Below are 20,200 nucleotides of genomic sequence, written 5' to 3' on the forward strand. Positions count from 1 at the left end.
TGAACTAAAAGATTAAATCGTTACAAACTAAAATTGAATGACTAAATTATTATTTTATAAAAAATGCGACTAAATTGATAAAATTTATGGACTAAATTATTTCGGACGAAAAACCGCTGTTGAAGGTGTCTAATGTTTCGAAATGGACTTGCAGCGTGTCCGATACAGTATACTACGGGGAAAAGAAAGAGCCCAAATCAAATCATTATGTTGAACTGGTCAGAAAGAGTGACTCACCGTCCTTATGTCGTAAAAAGAATTTTTAAAATAAAGAAAGAACACGTGCCGCCCTGTGAGAGGAGCACGTGGAGACATTTGTTGTCCGTGACCTATGAAAAGTCACTTTCGAGAAAACTGAAAAGGTTGGACGGCCCAATAAAACTAAAGCGTACAAATAATGCAGGGCCACGCTTGACTTTCATCGAACGTTGTGGTAAACAAATAAAGTAAAATTTCCCCCGTTTTATTTATTTATTTATTTATCTTTTTGGCATGACGTGGAGGCTTCTATTTAATCACGTGGAAATCCATTTACCACAGTAGAAAAGAAAGATAAAATATATTACTTATAGTGAAGTTTGAGCTTAGTGTATATTTTAATTTTTTTTTAAATTAAAAAAACATTTTTAGTCTATGGAGTTTATAAAATAGTTCTAAATTTGTCCCGAGTTTTTTGAGAGTTAGTTATGTAAAGAGATTAAAACGTTACTTGTGTGCAGGTTGAAGGATAAATTAATGACTCGTAGGCTAGTCAAGGAAATCAGTCAAAGTAATAGAGACAAGTTAGTTTTTAATTTTTATATAACAAATGTGATTTGCTTATATACCCATTACTTGAGTAATTGAGACAATTAATATGAGTAAAATATCATTAAATTATATAGTTTGTTAGTTATCATCAAAATGTGTTGATTAAGCAAAGTAGTTGGCTAGGTATATATCTAAAGGTGAAAGTATTATTTAGATGGACTACGAGAGCAATACTTAATCGAGACGAACATACGGGATATTGATATGATTTGGATAACAAGATAATGAGAATCCATCCCCACAACTGTATTAATTTATTATTAACAAAAATTTATATTTTATTGATATGTTTGAAAATAAACCTATGAAAATATTTTCGTACAATGTAGTATATATGAGATTTGTTTATTTGTTCGTCGATTTGAATAGGATTCTATAACTTGTTGAGATATTAATACATTTGTTATACTTCAAAAGTTTTAATTGCCACTCTCAAGACAGCTATTAGTGTGATTTAAATTCATTTAATAAATTTTACATTCTTCACGTGGACAGGTGAATATAATGGAGGTATTTGGCATTTTTTTCCTTCATAATATACTATTATAAATTTTCTCAACAACCCGTGATTTAAATATATAATAAATAGTGTCAAACGGACATAGTTCAACGATGACATATATTTTCAACTAAGAGATTTGTGAATTCGATCTCCCAACCCCCAGCTTCCATCCGACTAAAAAGTATATATATATATATATATATATATATATATATATATATATATATATATATATATATATAGTGTAGACCATTTAAAATAGATTTTTTAGTTCCCCTTATACATTCGGGAGTACTTTTTTCCAACAAAATTTCAATGGAAAACCTACTTAAAAAGCAGAAGTTACAACAATGTGTGAATATTGGAACACTTGTTATACCGAGACAAATGTCAAGTTTATGGTTAAAACTGATATTAAAAAAAGTTTAAACATAAGTGGCTTAATATTATTTATTCTATAATAAAAAATTTCAATCACAAATACCGAAACGAACTTTTCTAAAATTTTAGGGACCGTTGAATAATATACCACAATACATCCGATATATTCTATTGACAGCGCTATATTAAAAAACGTATTATATATTAACCATTATGAATTTTTATATAATTTTTAAAATATAGTATTATAGATATAGAGACGAGGATCAAACTATTCGATCTCTGAAAAACTATTATCATATTTTTCTTCAAAAATATTATATCACATATCTAAATGTCGCTGGTAAGGATCCACTCGCGAAAGTAATCCGACATTGATTTCAATAGGAAAAAAATACCACATAAAATGTGTAAATTCAAATCCAACTCTTATATAAAATAAAAAGGGTTTAACTGCTAAACTATGCTTCGATTTAAATCGACAAGAAGTTTATTAACATGAATTCTCATGTTTTAGAGAACATTATTTTTAGCTAGTTTCTTATGAAGGTACCTATACACGAACGAAATTCCTAAGTTGAATTTACCTACACGTATAATGGGCTTATGATTTAGCCCACTTAGGCCTCAACAATCATGAAAAATCAGCTTCTTTTTTTTTTTTTTTTTAATATTTTTCTCCAATGGATAGATGAACATTTGAACCTCTCAAACCTACCAATGTCTTAATTTTTTGTTTTGGGTAATACTAACGTCTTTTAACTTTTAAGTTATGTTATAGTTATTAGTGTATTATCAGTACAAAATAACCAAGTAGATCTAAACATAATTTAAACATTAGATATTTAAACTCTCTTCATGAATAGTAATTGGTAAATTTGAGTTATTTTTCTAATATAAGGTAAATTAAGTTGTTTGGTAGTATTTATTTTTTACATTCGACTAACCACATTATCGTTAGTGGTTCATGAATTTTTTTAAAAGCTATCATTATATTTATCTTAACGATAAAAGGATGGAATACCAACAAACTCGTAATTAAAAGTTTCACTCTATTTATAACTTTTTTTCAACTTACAAAATTTCTAAATTTTACTCTATCATTTACATCAAAAAGTTTAAGGGATAAAATTTTAAAATATTTGTAAATATATATTATTTCAAAGAATTACAAATATAATATTTAGAAAAATGATTATAAATATAAGTGCTTAAAAAACCATGAACTTATTTTTAAGTTAACAGAGTTAGGCGAGAACTTGAACTTCGAACAAAGGAGTAAGATATTTGGTAAGTACTATAATAAAACAGTGGACTTAATTATAATTATATAATTTATTCATTAATTTAAATACTACTTACGTATAGTTTATGGCGTAAAACTTCTTCAAAATCATAAGTTTGAATCCACCCATATTTTAGAAAATCAATTTAAATATGAACTATAGTGAGATACTAATCCATAAAATTTATGCAAACCACTACTAAAAATTTAATACATTATTTATCCTTTTTTTTGTTTTTTGAGAAACAGAAGGTATCTCGTTTTACTCGTAAAAAATTTAATTGTGATTTTGAAATGGGTCTAACCGGTTAGAATATTTGTTGTTTGTATTAATTTAATTTTTTTAATGGACTTGTTTAAATATTAATTAATAACTAACTATAATTAATAAAAATATTATATTTATAGCTATTTTTTAGCTACTTACGTTTCGGAGACATTTACCCATGAATCCAATCCGAAAACTGAAAAGTAACCCTTTCTCTTTCTTTAAACGGATTTGGCGCGCCGTCTCCGCCCTCCGAAAGCAGCAGCAGCCAGAATGCGAGATTCACCAGGTAATTTTCAGCGCCAATTCTCTTCTCCGATATCGTTTTCTTGTTTGATCTCAGGCTCTTCTTTCTTGCTGTAAGAAATTATGTAGCATACTTTTCGTAATCGTTGCTCTGTGCCTGCTAGCAGTAATTTCACTATAGCAATTCATATTACTCTCACTAGTATTATTGTTCATTGTCACTCTTGTATCGATTTCTCCATTGCGTGCTGTTGATATCGAACCGAGACATCGTCGATGTGGAGGTTATTCTTGATTTCATTTTGTTTCGCACTGTTAATAATCTAAAAACTTAACGTGATAGTGTTGTTGTGATTTTTAATTGGCCTGAATAGGAAGAGTAATCATGAAGTTGTTCTGAACAAGTTTGATGAGCTTGAACTTCGTGGTTGCTTAGAAAATGTAGATGACGAAAGTAGTTGTGGAATGGCGTAACCAGTGTAAGCATTGTTCAAGGATGTGCGCTGTAGGAGTCATTTGCTAGGCTATGGATAGGAATAATACGATCTGGAAGGAACTTATACTTTACGGTTCTACTGGAACGCAAGCTTTCTTCCACGAGTTCGCAATTCCTTTTTGGAGGTTCTTTAACTGTTTCTAATATTTCAGTTTGAAGTTCATTAGTTTCTCGGTTATTTCCAGTAGCCAACTGAGAATCGGAATCGATCCTGCTGCATTGTCAAATTTGGCTGATTCTGCCAAGAGCTAAGTAATTAAGGGTGCTTGTCATAACTTCGAGACTTTCCTGCTGTTTTGTTGCTTCCGTTACTTACATGAGAATCCAGAAGTCCATGAACTTTGTTGTTTTACTTGATCTAATCATGTTAGAACTTGTGGCTGATCGTGTATTTTGAACGAACACCTTGCCTGCATGTTATCGAAATAATCTTTCAGCTCCAAGGTTAGGATCGTTGTGGATTTTTTTGTTTGCCAAAGATTTTCATCTATTCAAAGCTCCAACAATTTATCGAACACAGTTATTCTTTTCATACTTTAAATCCTTCGTGCTTTGTTATACAGATATTTTGGTGCACAGGATGAATGACGCTGAAAATAAAGGCATCAAGATTTCTGCAACACTTAATGTCGGAGAGGATAACAAGTTTGATTTCGTACGTACCTTATATGGTAGGTTTTATTTAATTTATTAAACTTGGATGAATTCATTGGGAAATTCTCATATACAATACGAATGTATATTATGTGTATTAATATATAAATAATTAAGAGTGTTTCCTTAATATGCATTCTAAGACTTAAATCTATATACATCAGACTCCCCAGAGCCATTATGATATTTACATGGTATTATTGAGGAAATGACACATCCGTTCTGCAATGTATACTATGTGTATTAAGGCATTTCAACTCCCCTGAAACACATAACGAAAATGACCAATCAAGTTATTCCTCTTACTTTCCACCCCTATCCCACGGATTTTAAGCCCTATGGTCTTCAAGGCTTCCAAAAGTTTGTTCCATCTATCACACTATCTCGTTACTATGAACAATTTAAATAACATTGTATGATCACTTCTAAAATTCGATATAAGTTGTTAATTATTGTTTGAGATTTTCTTTATCATGGTTGAAATCTATAAAGTATGTTCCAATCGCATATGCTCTCTGTTTGCCATTAGATCTAATAGAATTATTTTGCTGTATCCTTTTGTTATGGGCTTTTGCAGAAGGTGCTATAGCTGGAGGTGCTGCTGGTCTTGTTGCAGAAGCTGCTCTATATCCGATTGATACAATAAAAACTCGTTTACAGGTAGCTGATATGCGGAGGTTACTTCCAATGGGAAAGTGAATGTTTTTTGGGCTTCTAAAACTTCCGAGCCTCAAATTATCTTAAGTGTTTCTTGACGAATGAAGTTTTACTTTTTGATCTCTTGGTGGAAATTATTTGTACAGGAATGATTAACTATACAATCTCCAAAATGGTATATTCGAAGTATTTCATTCCCTAGCTTAAGTCATTGTCTGCATATTTGATTACTTATGCCTGTTGAAGTAACAATAGGGTTCTTCATGCTTTATTCTGTCATATGTTGGTTTTTGAATGTGGAGCACCTGGGGATTTCTGAATTAATCTAAAATGGTATTGTTAGGCTGTTCATGGCGGAGGAAAGATTGTACTGAAGGGACTTTATTCTGGATTGGCTGCAAACCTCGTTGGGATGTTACCGTGAGTGTACTTAATTCCATATATTATTCATCATCTCCTCCACTAGAATGTCGGATAAATGTATGCAAATTTGGAGCTTTATTTTGGCCTCTAGAGAGAAATATTTCTAATGCGATTCTGGATATGAAAATATGTCATATAAGGAATCGAAGAAGCTCATTAGTTTGTACGAGAGACAAGAATGTATCATGTTTCAAATGTTTTATTTTTAAAACCTGATCTTATAGTAGTTTGTCCCTGGAACCTTTAAGTAATCTCTAATTTCTTATTCTCTTGATATTATGGCCTGTAGCTATCGCTCTGTTTTTCAGCCATTGGAGTGAAAAGCATAGTTTTTGTAATAGTAATTATTGCTTTCAGAATTTATTGCACCATGGAGCTTTTTATTCGTTTACTATTATTTTTCAGCCATTAATTCATTGAAATAGTTGTGTTAAAATTATGAGTGTTGGTTCTTTAACGCGGTAATTGCTCTTATTTCTCATCATATTGCTAACTGCTAAATGTTCTACAATTTCTCTATTAGCAGTGCCTCTGCCATATTTGTTGGTGTATATGAACCTACCAAGCAGAAATTGCTCAATTCATTCCCCGAAAACCTCAATGCTTTCGCTCATTTGGTAAGATTCACCACCGACCATGTTTCCGTTTACAATATTCATAGAGTCTGGCAGATGTTTTGGGCTTTAGCAGTCGGGCATTTTTGCTATCTTGTAACAAAATACCATCAGGTTCCACGCGGTTTTTTTTTATAAGATATGTTAGAGTGAAGCATTGCATCAGAATGTTGGATAGAGCTCTTTAATTGTTAATTTAATAGGTGCTCAAGCTACATACAGACTGCAGGTGTCATAGGAGGCGTGGCTTCTTCCCTCATCCGTGTGCCAACAGAGGTAGTTAAATTTATCTGCCGTATTACAATATTCTGTTCTTGCCTTCTGAGCTTGTTATTTGTTCATTATTTCCAGGTAGTTAAGCAAAGGATGCAGACTAGCCACTTTGCTTCTGCGTCGAGTGCTGTCCACATTATTGTTTCAAGGGAAGGTTTTAGAGGTCTTTATGCGGTAATGATATAATCAGTTTGTAACTGATTTTTTAATTTTATACAAAGCGTCCATAAATGTATATCTATACTTCTTGAGATTAGATATCAGTTGTTGAATAACTGCATTCAATTTCCTGTTTCTTTGATGTTTCAGGGATATGGATCTTTCTTACTGCGAGATTTGCCATTTGATGCCATTCAGTTCTGCATTTACGAACAACTTAGGATAGGGTACAAGCTAGCGGTAAGTTCTTATATATACAAGGACCTAATCTAAACTTTATTTTTTCTGGAGCAAAAGCTTTCTTTTTTTTTAAAAAACATAAATTGCAACACGAATCATAAAATGATCTTGTGTTCTTCGACATATTCCACTCAAGAAGCTCAGGGTACCAGGCAATTGGAATAATTCCGTCAACCGATATTGACTTCTACTTTTTCATCTCTTGTTTATGCTAAGTTGCACTAAGGTGGATTTACCATTTTGTTATGGAGAATGAATATTATACATCTTGCTGCAGGCGCAAAGAGATCCAGATGATCCTGAGAATGCTATAATCGGAGCTTTTGCTGGTAAATCATCGAATTTCATTTTTTCTTCTTTGGTTCAAAGTGTTTCCATGGGAGTTCCGGTGAAAGTGTCCTGAAATTTCCTTGCCTTCTAAACTCAAACAACTTATGTTTTCTCTCTCTCCATGAATCATTGCAAACTGCTAAATAATTGTGAAGAATTCTACTCATCTCTGTGTCCACTTTTATGTCAAGCAAGATTGATTGCATATCTTAGTTCTTATTCATCACAGTATGTTTATAGAACTCATAGCATGTCGAATTTAATGGATGCTTCCGGTGGACTCCTTATACGTAGGAGGCCAGGAGCTATTCATCTTCCAGTTTCTCTTTCTAATCTAGTCACTTTCATCATAATGACATGCCTTATGATTTCAAATTATTCATGACCGATACCTAGTTGCAGATTTAAAGGCCTTGTCATGCATTTCATAATTGACACATTGAGGAAACAAAATCTGATAAAAGTATCGGCTAATATTCAACACCAGTACTAGTATTTATAGTTTCCTAGGGAGGTTATTTCACAGAACTGTGGACAAAAATATTTGATTTCATTCCATTACTCTTTCAAACGGTTGATCCAGGCAGCTAATACAAATGCTAAGTAATATCCTATCCAACATTTTTGCTTTTTCCCTGTAGGTGCTATTACTGGTGCTGTAACCACTCCTCTTGACGTGATCAAAACCAGATTAATGGTTCAGGTATCAATTGAGCTGTTCCTCACCTTTTTATTGGTAAAAGATCATGTCAAATGTTAACACATTTTTTCTATATCATTTCTTAATATCATACAGGGATCGAAAAGCCAATATCAAGGTATTCGTGATTGTTGTAGGACCATAATGAAGGAAGAAGGACCACGTGCCTTTCTCAAGGTTTGTTGTTCATTATTCACACCTACTGATATAAAGGGAATAGAAGGATCTTTCTAAATAATATATTAAGCTATCCTTCAAAAGCTTAAATCATTCAAACGATTCCTCAGATTCACCGAAATAGTTTTACGATGAAGGGGCACACAATGTCTCCCTTGCAAAATGGACCATATAAATTATGACCCTCTCTATTCCTAATTGCAGGGCATAGGGCCAAGGGTACTGTGGATAGGGTTAGGAGGCGCTATATTTTTTGGTGTCCTTGAAAAAACAAAGCAGATGCTTGCTGCTAAGAGGCATCCGCCATCTGAGAGACCTATCGAACCACAATGACACAGGTCATCGTTTTAATGGTTCACCTTTCATTTAGTCTTTAAATTTTAAGCATGATGCAACTTCCTGGTTTTAATTTGTCTGCCTGCCATAATTTCGATCGTCTGCTCCGGAACATAGGCAGAAGATATCTCTAAAAACTTTTACTTATTCTTCCTTCTGTTGGTTAAATATGATAGAGAGTAGAGACAAAGCATAGTTTCATTTTAATACTAGAACTGGTTAATTTCAGTGCTAGTTTTTCCGATTGCTTGCTACTGCTACTTAGATTGTAGAATATAGAAGCTACCAGGTCTGGAATTGTGGTATACGCTGACTAGTCTTATTTTATCTGATTCAAAATCTGAATTCAAGAAAAGGAGGTAAAAGTTGTAGGGGCACTATCTGGATTTAATGCTACCCATCAGTTGTCCGAGGGGAGGGGAAGCCAAACCTTGAACAATGGATGATTGAAAAAGTGTGTATATATATATATATATATATATTTTTTTTTTTTTCCTAGAGCCCGACAAGAAGCCCTAGTTAAAGAAGGACTTCCATGGGCTGAAAAGAGAATCCATGAGGCTAAAAGAGCATTAAGAGAATGTAAGAATTGTGATAGGACAGTGAAGTTTACACCAAGAAAGGGCTGAAAAGAGAATAGAATCTCAAAAACCATCAAGTAAGCTTCCTTTTGTCATTGAAGGCACGGTTGTCGCTCTCCTCCCTTATACTTGATGGGTTAAATGTTAGGATTGTGTAAGCTTATGCATAGTTAGTTAAAAAACTTGCTATTTTTTTTTTATAACCTAGAATCAATAGCTCTTAAGCATTTTTACACCTATAAGTGGGACATCAGCACTTACTCAAGATCTAAACCTCGGACACATAAGTTTGAACACACAATACTTTATGGTAGATGCACCACAAAAAATTCTATTCCCTTACCTATGAGACTGGCCCTCCGGGACAAAACTTGCTTGTCAAAGCATAGAAATTATTTTTTAAAAAAAAAGAGGATTTATTAGGCATTTCTCCAAAAGTTCAAAAACTGAACTTGTAATTTAACCAAAAATTTTTGTATACTGTTTCTAGAAAATTTGGAGCAGGTAACGAATTCAATTACCTAAGATTTAGACCCTCGGCAAGGAAAGGAAATTGGACTGAAATGGTACATACGATCATAATTTACTCAGATTGTTGAGGCTGAAGTACAAAAGATACTTACCCAAAGATCTTTTCTTCCTTTTCTAAGGCCTTAGAAAACTGTCGTGTTACAATAATCATTTCTCTAGTGATGGAAAAATAGCATGAAATAAATTTAATACTAAACTAAACAAACACTGATCTCAGACCACAATCCTCTTAGGCACTGCCACTAATCTTTGCTTGGAAAGTCTAAATTTCATTCTCCTCTGAAATAAAAAGCAAATAAACACCAAAACAACCGCCAAGAAAACATATGCTTGGAAGTAGTGTCCCCAAATATAGGCTACAAAGTCGAGCCTACTGTAACAGTCACAGTCCCAAGTGTTTTGCATTAGTTTCCCTTTGGTCGTGGTTTCTGGATCAAGAACAAAGTCTAGAGACATTGCTCCCTCCCCCAACCAGATGCTTGTATTCTTCGACTTGTACCCAGGCGTCGTCGCGATTACTGCAGTTATACCCAATAGTCGAATCAAGAAACATACTCTAGTCTAATATTTGTCACCATTCTGCCGAAACTTTGGAATAAAAAACACAATATCTGTCACACTTATAATACGAATAACACAAATTAATGCCAACGCATTCAAAACAATAAGCTTGAGTGGTGCCATGAAATTTTCCAAGTTCTAGTATAGAAAGTTCTCTTTTATCTATATTAGGTTGCAATGGGCTAAATTCTAATGGCTTGAAATGTTTTTTGTTCTCTACCTCCTTTGAAAAGTTGCAGGTTTAAATTTCAACTCACATATTTGAATTTATTGAAGATTGAATGCACCCAATAATTGGATTTATTGAAGATAATAATATAGGATGACATATTTCTAATGGTCAATATCAAATAGTTATTGTTGGGCTTTAGATAAAGAGTTTGGTATCTATTATTTTCCAATAATGGCCTCAAATTGGGGAGGAATTTTCTAATTTCCATCTAGGGCAGGGGAGTGAACTATATTTTAGGAATGTTTTAGGATCTTTTATGTGATCGGCCTCTCTTCTTAAGATAATTTTAGTGTTAAATGTTGAATTATTGAAAACTAAGTTTCATCCAAGGGATTACCAAAACTTTTTCCATAATTTAAGGATTCATTTGTTTTCGTTCCTTTTTTTCAGTAAAGACAAATAAAATTTCATGGTTCAAAAATGATAACAATAATTTTTTTTAATGTTTTGGAACAAATTGGAAAAGTGAATAAGAAACAATTTTTTGTTTCTAAAATTTCTATACAATCTTGAGAATGTTTCTTTAAAAAAATTAGAAACAAGAAACACAAATAATTATAAAATATTTAGGCTTTTTAAATAAAATTGAAAAAGAGAAACTTTGGAACAAAAATATTATCAAACAATCCCCAAGTTACTATCAATATCTTATTATTTATTTACCATTCAAAGTGAATATTTTCTTTTTGGTCATTTTATGTTCTTAGTCCATCATTCAATTTGGAGTTTGGAGGTTTTATTGTATTTTTTTTAGTACAAGGATCAAACTCACAATCTCTTGAATGGAGATACATATTAATTATCGTTGAGTTATGTTTGCTTTGACCAGGTTTTATTGTATGTTTTATGGACTCTTTGTTTGGCTATTTGTTTATACTCTTGTGAAAGTAAAGGGGTTACTTTAACTAATACCAATACAAAAAAAAAAAATAATAATAATAATAGTAGTAAAAGAACATGGTAATGACACCAAGCATTCATGTCTATAGCATATCATGTTCAGTGCCCCACGTTATAAGCACATGATAAAGTTCCGTTTTCACAATATTCAAAAGATTATAAATATGCTAAAAAAAAGTAGAAGCATTATGCTCGTAGCGTACAAGTATATTCTCTTTAAATGATGGTATAACTCGGATGGTTCAGTCAAGACAATAAATCAAAATATGTCAAAAAAACGTATAAAAAATGTAAAAGAAAAGCACTTTTGATATTTATTTATATTTTCATTGAAGTAACAATTTAATTTTTGAACTTTAATTGATAACAATTTAGTCATTGTACTTTCAAATCAATAATAATTTAATTTCTAGTTGAAAAATGTCATGAAAATTAATTGTTGATTTTTATTATGTAACAAATTAGATTTTTTAGTTTATAAATACATTTGGTCCCTCTTTATATTATCAATCTACATGTATAAGAAATTTCATTAAATCTCAACAATATATATATCTTTTTTCCTGTAGGAACTAAATTGTTAACAAATTTGAAGGTAGAAGGGCAAATTTAAGTTCAAGACCGAATCTTGACCTCAATAAAAGTTCAGAGACCAGAGACCAATAGTGATTTTTAACCATTAAAATACAATAAGAGACTTTAAGTTTTAAAATCATGCTGGAAACCATAAGTAGTTTGGAAAAAAAAGAGAAAAAAAAAAGTCTTTTCAAGACACAGCCAAATTGAGCTCTATGGAAAAACTCCATAATTGCAGTTAAATGTTTTTTTAACACAAGGCAATATATATGATGACCAATTGTTCCAAGTAAATAAGTTTTATGCTCAAAAATTTTTTACCTAGCACATTGAGAATTTCAACATGATTGACCAACATCATAACTCCATAGAAACAGTTAATAGAGGCACTTACCTTCATATTTCTGTCCTGGTACAGCTAATCGGTGGTAGTCTGCAAACCTTTGACTAGCTTTAACCTGCCAATTAAATTTAAGAACACTCATATTATCCAGCTACATTTTTCACCAGAGAGTGAGAATTCTCTCCATTGTCTTCTCCTATCTCCACCATCCCCCAGTTTCTCTTGTATGAAATGATAACGATATAAAAAAGAGTATAAAACAAACAGTGGAGTCGTCTTAAGTTCTAATACAGGAGGCAGAGGCAGAGTTGTTACAAATATGATAATTAAGGAGAGGATGAAAAAACTATATGGATTCTTCACGCAGTTTCTTTATGTTAGACAATAACATCCAATAGACATCTACGTCAATCTATTTTTGCTATGTTTTATAAAGACTAGTTTTTCCATGTGAGATTCAAATGCAATAAAGATTTTTTGTCATTTGAATGCATGATCAAATGCAATATACATACAAAGAAAATTAAAGATTCAAATGTACCGAGTAGTCTATGCCCTTGAGTGTAATGGTTGCAGGCAACGGCCTTCCACTATCTGATGAAAAAATTCTTCCATGTATTCCTGTCTGAATAGCACAAGGCCATAAATCATAATCGATATATTATCTAGTGCACGAACTTATACGAACAAATCTAAGGAGAATATATTAATGATTAATAACATATCTACGAAAAAGGGTCTGCAAACTTTTTTTAAATTCATTGAGTAATCTTCCAGTTTCTTTGACAGGCAGCCAATTGAAGAGAAGAGAAGAGAAGAGAAGTCTATACTATACTCTTACACGCAAATGCAACTCAAAGAAAAACTAAGGTGTACCTGAACAAGACTTGCTACGAGATTTAGCATGCTCAACTTGTTATACTCAAAAATGGTAGCAAGCTGCATATATGTAAACGAGAAAAATCATTTAGTGAATAGCACTTCTACTTGATTGAGAGTAATGGAATAACAAGTTTACACTAAGTTTTTTGTTCCTTTCTATTGAAGGAAGGATGAATTGAACTCAGCTCAAACCTCATCAGCAGGAGGCCATTTGTTGTCTGTAATCTCTAAAGTTAACTCAAAACAGCCACCTTGTATATAGTTCCAGTCTTGCATGCCACCATATATGGGGTACCTACAGAAACCTTGTGTAAATTCTAAAAAGTACTTCGGAAAAGAAAATAATTCACTAAGCATTCATTGCTATACCATGAAGCTCCATTTGTAATTCCTCCCTGAAATTCCTGGCTAAAAGACATATTATGATGTGAGCGACTATAGACACTAGCCATGAACCGGAATGTTTCATCATCAGGACACGCATAGTAATATTTCCTGAAAAATCAAAGTTTAGAATGTGAAAAGGGAGTGAGCAACCGAAATATTAACTGACTCTCAGAAAATGGAAATAAAGCTAGTGAGGCACCGTCGCCATATTGGTAACATATTTATGACAGTCATGCATCAGGCATCATCACATACTAATGCACGCTGAAAATGCATAATGGAATAGAATATATAAAGAATTTTTATAATAACGTTTTAATTCAGCTAGCAAAATTTTCAGCCACCATCTATGGGGCGTCTTTAAACTGATTGGTCATTTTTTTGACCTAATAAGTCTTTTTTGGGGATTAAACAAAAATATTTTGTTTGTTCTCATTTATACTTTTCCAAGTCTTAAAGCGGAAGTTAAGTTTGGAATTAGATAGCTATGGTTGTTTATCATCAACATAATTGCAAACCAATTCAAGTGCCAGAGACAGAAGACAACCATAATTTCTCAAGGAAAACATGATGTCCTAAATTGGCATTCACCACGGGTAATGAATGAGAAAAATGCTGATAGAATAAATGGCAAAAATATACACAAATATTTTGAAGAAACAAGCACATGTACTGAGGAATAGTTGAAAAGGAATCATCAAGAAATGAGATCCGAGTCCTGGTTCAATTATTAGTCCTTGTCACTGGAGCAACAGAATATATATGGACACAAAAATAAAACATGAAAGAATGTGGCAAGTCTGGGAAAATCTAAAAAATTTAATGTGAAATATCACCTTTTATCTGCAGTGCCGTCCCATGGGAAATTTGCAACAAGTGCACCCTATAGAGAGGAAAGGCAATGACGAAGCGTCTTTAAGTGTTTCTTAAATCAGTATTCATACAATTGAACTTAGAACATGATACGATGATAGAAACCAGTTTATTAGTGCATTAGGGAAAATATCCAAGGGAGTTTATAGAGCTCCCTACCGCTCCTTACCTCACTCACATACGTACACAGAACAATTACCAAAAGAGAATGCCCCCAGATAATATCCCTTCCCCCTATATCCAGCTTACCCAAACTAACTAACTAATATTCTTTTTGGATCCCACAGATCGGCCCCACAACCTATCACATAATACAGCAAAATTACCCCTGTACCCCTTTTCCTTTCCTACGACCAAAACATTTTTTTAGATTTTTTTTTCTTTAATAAGAAACACATATTTCATTAATAAGATGAAATATACAAAAGTGGAAGGATGCAAACGGGAGAAGAGCTACAAAAATGCCCTCCAACTCATCAAAAGATCATACAAAGTATAACTAGAAAAAGATGCGTAGTAACATTTATACCAAATGAGCCCCATAACCAAAATCACTGTTCAAGAATCTACTGTTTTATGGTTGAAATCTGGCGTTGTTCTTTCTTTATTTTATTTACTTGCAGCGATAAGAACCAATTTAAAAAAGAATAGCTCTGTCACATCACAAGGTTATAAATAGCTTGTTTCTCATAATGAAAAAGCTTCTTTTGGTAGAGAGTTCGCTTAAAAAATGTCCCGAACAATGCTATTCCAGAATTTAAAAGAAAGAGTGAGTAGAAAGACAAGGTGATCGTACAGAAACCAATGAAGTGTTAAGATTTCCTTAAGCTGCAGAAGAAGACAAAGGTAGGTATTACCCCATGCAAACTGGCAGAGGCAGTGAAATGTACATCTCTAATCCACTTCATGATTGCTTTTGTTTCTGGTTGTCGTGCATACTCATCATCATTGATGTCAAAAAACTGACATTAAATGTACAGTTAATCCCTGCTTAAAACGTATAACATCGTAGAATTGGTTTTGGCCATTTAATACTGAAAAACAATTGGTCTCGGGATTAAAAAGAACAAAATAAAACCAAGTAAATCCAACAAGATGCAGACAGAAAAGGGATCACAGAATAGTGGATGATGACACATAATCATCCAAAATCTTAGATTTAGAAAAGCAAATATAGATTATAATCAAGATCAATAAAATAAGGAAACAGATATTGCATCAGATAGCCTGCAACCAATATTGATATTGATCATTAAATCTTATGGACAGAAGAAGAAAACAATTTAATATTATGAAATTATACATATATTGATGCCCACTTCCAACATATCAGGCAAATTAAAAAAGATGGAGCGATGGAAAGGTATTGCATTCTCTTAGAGGATCGATGAACTTACATATGGCACGCTATGGTTAACAGATATGTCAGCTTAATCACTTAATATCTGTTTTATCTCGGTAAGAGCCTAATCGCTTGATATATTCAGTTAAGATGAACAGACAAAAGCAATAATCAGGAGAATAAAATATGGGAATATATATATATATATATATATATATATATATATCAAATTGGAAATGGGTTTTCATATCCAAGCAAGCAAATATCGCAGTTGAGATCAATAACCTGCGCAAATAACATAAGCTAGAATAGATTATTACCTATTATTTTATTAATTACTATTTATTTAGAAAAACAAAGGAGAAAATACAGGCAAAGGCTCACAAAAAGAAAAGCCCCACCCGAAAATGGATAACAGAATTCAAAACAGTTATAACAAAGAGACCCAACTTATTAATTATTACTACCTATTATTATTCGCATTGCACCAATGTATGATTGTGAATTTAAAACATTTCAAAAACCTAATTCTTCCGGTAGATCTTCCCTATTAACTATTTTGCTTTTCATATGCTTTATGGACATTTAATATCCCATAATTTTCCACTTAACATTAATCATTTAATCATGTATTAAAATAACATGCATTTGCAAAATACAACCTCTTCTGCAATAGTATCTGAATTTATTTTTATTTTTATTTTTTTGACAAGAAACTTCTTCATTAAGGCAAAGAACAGCCTCAGAGGGACGGTAGGGACCTCCCTCAAGAAACTAGATAAGAAAGATCTCCAAACTTGTATCTGAATTTAATCAAAGTTGGAAAGCCTGATATGACTTAAATTTACTCACAATAAATTAGGAGGTCAGTAAATGAACCTGGTCAGGGAAATCTCTGTTTAGATCGACATTGTTTGCATTGTTACGTCTCCTAAGAGAAAACCCATCAGGATTCATAGATGGAAGTATATGAAGATGAACATTCTCCACAATCAGTGTAGCCTTCAGAAATAAATTGAAACTTCAGAGTGAGACAAAAGTAGTAGAACAAATTACATAAGGGAAAATAAAATATTGCATCTCAAAATCAATCTGAAAAGCAAAAGTTCTTTAACACAGGTCTTTTGCATAGACAACTCCAATTGGGTTTCAGGCAAATAAAAGGATTCCTTCTTTGAATTTGCCTTCGGTATTATACCACCCAAGCTAATTTCCCAAATAAAAATTAAAAACTTAACAAGAGATCAACACCTTCCATAAATATGCTATTCTTTGGGAATGTTAGAGTACAGAGTGCACATACACGGGTGCTAACTGAAAACATAAATAATAATGGTATAAAATCAGAACAACAAAAGTCTATGAATTAAAAGTGTAAGTCCATCACTTTTCTCAAATCTGGGAATTATAACACAAGGAAAAAAAAGCCAGGTTGTTGCATAAAAACATGCAGTTTTTAAACATAAACATGTCTCATGCAAACACGATTTGACAACTAGGTTATGAAAATGGCATAAATAAACAAGAAAGCCATGAAGAATCAAGATGAACAATATCTTTGTATAACAGAATGCATGTGGAATGGTGCATATGAATGAGAATGAAGATGTATGTAAATGAAAATAAATATTATATAAGTTACCAATGGATCCTTCGGGTAATTATCACATATCCAGTTTGCAAATTGCAAAAGAAGCTCGCGGCCAACAGGTTCATCTCCATGTACATTTCCTATGTACTGTGATATCAAATAAATAACAAACTTCCAAAAGTTAGTATACAGGCACTTTTACCAAAATACTCTGATTCAATTCAACACCTGGGACAGACATATGGAAATACAGACACTCACACAATGCACATGGTGAAAAGTCAGAAAGTACAATTTTCATTTCAAATCGTGCGAGCAGTCAAAGAACAACTAACACATGCACAGAACAGCAAACGCTATTATATCAAAAGTGGGCCTGGAAGGCTGGAATGGCTACTAAATAAAAAGTTCGAGTATACATGCATTATGTTCTTCATTAATTCATCATGGCATACAGCCCCATAAAACAGGTAAAGAGCAATAGTAAAATTAGTGTACTTGGACCTAGTACAACAGAAAATGTTTTTATTTTCTTATTTTATAATTTCATGATTTAAATTATCTACCATTCATTCAGGAGATGCATTTTTCCCCTAGAAGTGGTGCTGACTTAACAACTAGAATCGTTTTCTTTTCCTCACTGCAAAGGATCTATTGAATATACTACATTTCATCTATCCAATAGTTCATCTTTCTCAAGAAATTGTGTTCAACAATGCAAATCATTTAGAGTCAAGACTATTAATCATATAAGTAAGATTAGGCAAAATACTGCAGATGCTTCCTTAAAGATTCATAACTGAATTGCTTATCATTAAAGAGGAAAAAAGACTTCACAAACTAAAGCTGTGGGGACGTGAAGTCACAAATAGTCTATTATGCAAGTGGCAGACCATTCACCTTAAATGCAGGTTCAGCTTCTTCTTGGCCAGGCTTGTCAGAAATTTCCATTACCCACTATTACCAATCAGATGACAGCACTTCATCAGATATTGTACGTTTTGACTTAAAAGAATAGCTATTAGGGAAGGATGTTTAGAATAAACAAAAGAACTAACATTTTGGAATGATTACCAGTGGAAACCCTTGCACGCTTTCTCCAATACTAATCATGATCAAGCATCCAAGAGAGAGGAAAGGAAAGTGCGACAGAAAAATTAGCACATTAATTAGACCTTCTTTGCGTGATAATAAGGAATCAAAACTCTTAAGAGTTACCTGTATATCCTAGAAATTTTACTACATCTTTGACCAAAAGCTTTAACGGCCTCTTCAAGCTCTTCATTGGTCATATAACCTTGTGAGATGCTGCCACTGAATAAGTTTTCAAATCTTCCAGACCTCAAAGTAACATAAAGAAAATAAAACTAAAACAAACACAAAATATACGAAGTCTCCATGGACTAGCTACCTTTCTTGAGATTTCTTGTCGTCCAGTAAAAATCTAGCAGAAGCGCCATATACACTACTACTGAAACCTACTGCACAACACCGATTAAGAAATACATTCAAACTCAGTTCAAATCATCAAAGAAAACAATCAGAATTCCGAATCGCACAACCTAAGGTACATAACAAAGGAAGAAGGAAAGAAAATTTAAAACGAGAAAACATCATACACTACCACCGAAACCAACTGCATAAAGAAACTGAACACCGATTAAAAAGTACATTCAAATTCAATCGAAGCAATGAAAGTTAATAATCCGAAGTCCAAGTAGCGCAACGTAAGCTACATGTCAAAGGAAGAATGCAAGAAAATTTAGAACTGAGAAAAGGCGTTGGATCACATTTACTCTTTCCTCGCCTCAACTCATACAGAAGAAAATCAAAATGTCATGTAGGAATACAAAGAAAAAACCGATTCAGATGAACAAAAAATTGCAGAATTAAACTAGATAAACCGGAGGAGTGCTTTCCTTAGTTCAAAATCATCAACTACGCAATAAATACCAATTTCTCAGCAGCCAAACAGAAAGTATGGCATTCGCACGAACATAAACAAAGAAAAAGAAGCGTTACGTCGAAAGCAAAGCAGAAACCTGGAGAAATCGAGCGATTGAGGCCGCCTCGGGCGAGTGCAACGTGAAACAGAGCGGGAGAAGTAACAGAGAGAAGAAAGAACGAAAAGAGGAACTTCATTTTGCTTCTGTGAGGTTCGGCGATCGCGAATTTGGATCCTATTGGCTCTTCCGATTTATGTGGTGAGCGATCTGAAGACTGAAAAGGAGAGTCGATCGCGAGTGATAAGCACGTGACGATGACCCGCGCCATATTGTAGACTTTCAGCTTTACTATTTTTTCATTATAAAATCATATTTTTACTTAACTTTCCTATTTATTTTATTTTATTTCTTACATTATCGGATATTTTAATTTTAAATTTTTCATGCAATTTATTTCTTATCTTTTTGGATTATTTTTTCTGGTCTAAACTTTTGTCTTGTAATTACAAAAAAAAAAAAAAAAATCTGTTATATAAATTAGGGGTGTAATTGGATCGGGTTGGGTTGGTTTTGTACAAACCCGAACTGACCAGAAAAATATTTGTTTTAGATTGGGGTAAAGTTTGGATCTTGATAGTTTTTTTACTTGGACAAATGTATCTAGAAAGAGAAACCATCAGGTAAAACGGAACCTATAACCAATCCAACTTGAACCGAATCGAATCGATTCGAGTTGATTTTTCAATTCAGTTCGGTTCTTTAGGCTCCTAATATAAATTAAGTCATGAAGTTCAACTTCACAAGATGCGATAAGGAAATCAAATAGCTGATGTATTGACTGAGTCGATTTCGACAGGTGATGGTATGTAGGATTAGAAGAGAGGCGTCATGCTATTTGTATACC

At 32.9% G+C, this 20,200-nt stretch overlaps 2 protein-coding genes across 13 annotated transcripts; one reads left to right on the forward strand and one right to left on the reverse strand.

The window, feature by feature from the left end:
* The first annotated feature begins 3,399 nt into the window (after positions 1-3,399).
* LOC111006217 (S-adenosylmethionine carrier 1, chloroplastic/mitochondrial) lies at positions 3,400-13,523 on the forward strand. Of its 4 annotated transcripts, none has more exons than XM_022278007.2 (13): positions 3,400-3,535; positions 4,552-4,659; positions 5,220-5,302; positions 5,643-5,719; positions 6,249-6,339; positions 6,559-6,612; positions 6,688-6,783; positions 6,919-7,008; positions 7,286-7,337; positions 7,980-8,041; positions 8,135-8,215; positions 8,420-8,553; positions 13,065-13,523. In XM_022278007.2, the coding sequence occupies exons 1-12, from the start codon at positions 3,520-3,522 to the stop codon at positions 8,546-8,548; spliced, it is 939 nt and encodes a 312-aa protein (XP_022133699.1). In that variant the 5' UTR covers positions 3,400-3,519; the 3' UTR covers positions 8,549-8,553; positions 13,065-13,523. The 4 variants fall into 4 exon arrangements, with proteins under 4 accessions (XP_022133699.1, XP_022133698.1, XP_087978708.1 ...); XM_088122582.1 differs by lacking the exon at positions 13,065-13,523 and adding an exon at positions 4,174-4,432 and having other exon boundaries at positions 3,437-3,535; positions 8,420-8,779; XM_022278006.2 differs by lacking the exon at positions 13,065-13,523 and having other exon boundaries at positions 8,420-8,779.
* SOL1 (carboxypeptidase D) lies at positions 9,686-19,570 on the reverse strand. 9 transcript variants are annotated; one of them, XM_088122578.1, is made up of 15 exons: positions 19,393-19,565; positions 18,762-18,828; positions 18,569-18,682; positions 18,425-18,455; positions 18,251-18,307; positions 17,402-17,497; positions 16,639-16,761; positions 15,275-15,379; positions 14,381-14,427; positions 13,527-13,652; positions 13,350-13,452; positions 13,152-13,214; positions 12,817-12,900; positions 12,327-12,390; positions 9,686-10,181 (listed from the first exon to the last, which is right to left on the reverse strand). In XM_088122578.1, the coding sequence occupies exons 1-15, from the start codon at positions 19,490-19,492 to the stop codon at positions 9,877-9,879; spliced, it is 1,485 nt and encodes a 494-aa protein (XP_087978704.1). In that variant the 5' UTR covers positions 19,493-19,565; the 3' UTR covers positions 9,686-9,876. The 9 variants fall into 9 exon arrangements, with proteins under 9 accessions (XP_087978704.1, XP_087978703.1, XP_022133693.1 ...); XM_088122577.1 differs by having other exon boundaries at positions 18,762-18,831; XM_022278001.2 differs by having other exon boundaries at positions 18,569-18,658; positions 19,393-19,564.
* Between the last annotated feature and the right edge of the window lie 630 nt (positions 19,571-20,200).

The sequence above is a fragment of the Momordica charantia genome (assembly GCF_013281855.1).
Source record: "Momordica charantia cultivar OHB3-1 chromosome 4 unlocalized genomic scaffold, Mcharantia_2.0 BLBB01000004.1, whole genome shotgun sequence".
In the NCBI taxonomy this organism is placed as follows: Eukaryota; Viridiplantae; Streptophyta; class Magnoliopsida; order Cucurbitales; family Cucurbitaceae; genus Momordica; species Momordica charantia.

What these genes read in the sequence shown, in the direction of transcription:
- LOC111006217 (XM_022278007.2), top strand. An exon ending in AACCTCGTTGGGATGTTACC is followed by an intron (nt 5,720 to 6,248) that starts GTGAGTGTACTT and finishes CTCTATTAGCAG; the next exon opens with TGCCTCTGCCATATTTGTTG. An exon ending in GACCACGTGCCTTTCTCAAG is followed by an intron (nt 8,216 to 8,419) that starts GTTTGTTGTTCA and finishes TCCTAATTGCAG; the next exon opens with GGCATAGGGCCAAGGGTACT.
- SOL1 (XM_088122577.1), bottom strand. Translation starts at nt 19,492, where the DNA reads ATGAAGTTCCTCTTTTCGTTCTTTCTTCTCTCTGTTACTTCTCCCGCT. An exon ending in CCTCTGCCAGTTTGCATGGG is followed by an intron (nt 14,428 to 15,274) that starts GTAATACCTACC and finishes TCCTCTCTATAG; the next exon opens with GGTGCACTTGTTGCAAATTT. An exon ending in ATTACAAATGGAGCTTCATG is followed by an intron (nt 13,453 to 13,526) that starts GTATAGCAATGA and finishes AGGTTTCTGTAG; the next exon opens with GTACCCCATATATGGTGGCA.